The 3,221-nt window shown below is 35.3% G+C and overlaps 1 protein-coding gene across 1 annotated transcript; it reads right to left on the bottom strand.

The window, feature by feature from the left end:
• Positions 1 to 890: 890 nt before the first annotated feature.
• LOC113277646 (putative glutamine amidotransferase GAT1_2.1) lies at positions 891 to 2,887 on the bottom strand. Its single transcript, XM_026526693.1, has 4 exons — positions 2,735 to 2,887; positions 1,876 to 2,627; positions 1,509 to 1,712; positions 891 to 1,376 (listed from the first exon to the last, which is right to left on the bottom strand). Exons 1-4 carry the CDS (start codon positions 2,823 to 2,825, stop codon positions 1,125 to 1,127), a joined length of 1,299 nt encoding a protein of 432 aa, XP_026382478.1. The 5' UTR covers positions 2,826 to 2,887; the 3' UTR covers positions 891 to 1,124.
• Between the last annotated feature and the right edge of the window lie 334 nt (positions 2,888 to 3,221).

Below are 3,221 nucleotides of genomic sequence, written 5' to 3'. Positions count from 1 at the left end.
ATCCTATGGCAAAACAAGTCGCAAGTTGAAACCAAAAAAATAAATTATAGAATCAAATTGATTTACGTTCATTAGAGTATTTATAGTTACAGAAAGCACCAATAATCTATTAATATTCCAAAAATAAGCAAATTCTATTCGTTAAACAGCTTCTTCTGTTCCCAGGAACCGATGGAAAAGCAAGGTTTGAAAAATACCCGTTTTCCCCAAAAAAAACACCCGTTAAAACGGTCACATCCATATACCGTGGCCGTGAGGGTCCCCGAACCCGTGCCTATATAATGCCGATAAATAGAAAATAACGGCAGTTTTTTAGGATCGTTTTTCCGTTTTCACACATGTTATAACCGTTTTTCTAAAATTGAATTTTACGTTTTTTCCATCTAACTAACATTTTAACGTAAGTTTTTTAGACCATTTTTCCCGTTTTCACGCCAGTTATAGCCGTTTTTTAATAAAGAAGAATATAAAAATATTTTCTTACAATTCTTTATATTTTAAACTAAAGATTAAAAATTACAACTAATATTTTAAAAATAAAAGAATAAAATAATAATATATAGAAAATGTTATAACAACATTATTAGGCCCGTTATAACTGTTTTCACGCACTTTGTAACTGTTAGATAGGAATTTCAAACCATAATTCTTTTTCATTTTGTATTTAATCGTTATAACGCCCGTTATTTTATAATAACGTATAAAAAACACGTTTTTCACCTAAATAACGCGATTTTTGCCTGAAACGTGCTCACACCCGTCAATACGCGTTATAACGGTCACGCTGAGTGACCTGTTTTTCAAACCTCGTGGAACAGTGACCTCAAAGAAAGTTGATTATCTATATATTCCCTTTTAGAATAAACAACAAGAAGCGTATGTAGGCCAACGGTTATGATAATTGCCCTCCAACCAATAGACCCGGGTTCGACTCCCGGCGGACGCAATTTTGTTTTTTCAGTTTTACGAACCAGAACCTCTCGTACATTTTAGATTAGATAATAGTAGAAAATAGAACAAAACAAAAGAACACAGACAAATTGCAAGCATCATGCATAAAACCAATGTGATAAAAATCTTTTCTTTCCCCCTACACATGCGTGGTTCCATATGATAAATGAAAATCACAGAGCAACTTCAGTGACTACTTCTTGAAGTTTTTTCTGCAACACTTCGGAGCTGATTTTACCCATCATATGATGGAGGGAAATAAGATCAGATAATTGTTCAATTGACATTTTTTCCATTGTATTTCTTGCTACTTTTTCCCTCTCTTCATTCATCCTCAACCTCTCCAAGAATGATGAAGCATCTCTTACTGTTGCGCCCATTTGCTTCATCCTTTTCTCTTCTTGTGTACTCAATGTGGAGCTCGACTAAAAAGCATAATAGGAATAATTAATACTCCACAGTTAAAGAAAAATAATAATTACACATTCATTTAGGATTTTAAAAATTATTATACAGTCTTTAAGTATAATAACATTATGCGGTGCATTGATTATTACCCGAAGAAATTCGGCTCCTGCTTCAAGTGCAGATGCTTCGGACTGTGGCGACTCCTGTCCTGTTTCGTACATGATTCTAGCAATCGAGAAACTTCGGATTAGGATTTTCCGTTTGTTCTCCATTTCTTTATTAAGTACACTCTTGGGCACACATATTGCAGCATTCAGCTTATTCCTATATGCAACCACAGCTTTAACAAATTCCTGGAAATAAAACACACCAAAATTATTGATCATACCAAGCAATTTTTGGATCCTGCTCGCTCTCGTGCATCCGCATTATTTAATTAATAGAGAAGTTACCCTATCTAGTCTAGCTTGTTAACGAGTACACTTTAAACATTACGTGCAGGAGCCGAGTATTTACCTGATAAGCAGCAGGACAACCAGGATAATCGAACTCCTCAGAGTTAGGCTTTCTCATTCGCTCAGGATGAAACTGCAACCCCGTTATAAACTTACCCTCTTCAGGGTTGTAGGCATCAGGATCATAAAACCCTTCAACCAAACCATCGGCAGCAAAAGCCATGGGAACAAACCGCTGTGCTAATCTTTTAACACCTTGATGATGATAACTATTAACCATAATCTCCATTTTCTCTTCTTCTAAAGAATCTATAAACCATTCATGTAAAGGAGTTTTCTCAACAACTTTCACAACGTGTCTATGCCCATCATAATTGTCATAATCCATGTGGACAACTCTTTCAGTTGTAACAGCTTCTCCTTCTTGTGATGATTTATGTTTATGTAATTCTTTCTCTATATCTTGATATAATGTTCCTCCGCATGCCACATTAAGAACTTGCGAACCTCTGCAGATACCCAAGTAAGGAATGTTTCTTTCAAGACAAAGTTTTGCTAATCCTAACTCTATTGAATCTTTTTCGCGATCCACGGCAGTATCACTAGCATGTAAACGTCTTATCTCATCTAATTCTTCAGGTGAAAGACCAGACCTTTCGTCTTCGTAAAGGGATGGATCAAGGTCTTCACCTTCACAAAGTACAACTCCATGTATAGGTTCGAAACTCTCGAGTAACAAATGTACCCCAGTTACTCTAGGTACTATCACTGGCACAGCTCCATAACTTACTATCAAATCTAGATGATACTCACCTGTAAACATAAAATAACAAAAAAAAGAAGGTCATGTTTGATCCAAAAACTTCTACATTTGGAGATAATTGTCGTTAATTAACAGACTAAAGATTAATGCGACTTACCGACAAAATCAACAAACTTGTTTTTCCGGACAGTACGTCTAGAGACTATAAGAACCCTAGGAAGGATCATGGATAAGTCTGTATTAGTCATGGCGCTGAAAAAAAATGAAAGCTTTTTTCGAATAATGAGAAAGAAATGTGCTTTCTACTTAATTTGTGTTGATCTTGTTTATGGTTAATGCGGTTAAGGATTGGTATTTATAGAACCAAATATGTAGTCCAAGTGCTCTCTTAATTAACCACCCCAGCACCACGAAAGACCACGTTAAACACTAGCAACATTTAATATTTAGGACCACGTTAAACATTAGCTAGGTGACATTTAATATGATAAAGCATGGATTAGTGTTGTCTTGCTGATGTCTTCGATTGAAAGCACTTAGCAGCATGTTAGGATAAGAACATATTCATTCATTGATCATTGATAAGGTAAAGGGTGAGAGACTTGATTAGGTATATGATAATTTGTTTTATAATCTAAAGCTGC

The sequence above is a fragment of the Papaver somniferum genome, chromosome 5, assembly GCF_003573695.1.
Source record: "Papaver somniferum cultivar HN1 chromosome 5, ASM357369v1, whole genome shotgun sequence".
NCBI classification, from domain to species: domain Eukaryota; kingdom Viridiplantae; phylum Streptophyta; class Magnoliopsida; order Ranunculales; family Papaveraceae; genus Papaver; species Papaver somniferum.
The sequence above is the reverse complement of the archived record's forward strand: the minus strand, read 5'-3'. Positions and strand labels throughout refer to the sequence as shown.

Coding starts and splice junctions, on each gene's coding strand:
- LOC113277646 (XM_026526693.1), bottom strand. CDS start 2,825: ATGACTAATACAGACTTATCCATGATCCTTCCTAGGGTTCTTATAGTC. Junction 1,713..1,875: donor GTTGTCCTGCTGCTTATCAG/GTAAATACTCGG, acceptor TTTTATTTCCAG/GAATTTGTTAAAGCTGTGGT. Junction 1,377..1,508: donor CAGGAGCCGAATTTCTTCGG/GTAATAATCAAT, acceptor TATGCTTTTTAG/TCGAGCTCCACATTGAGTAC.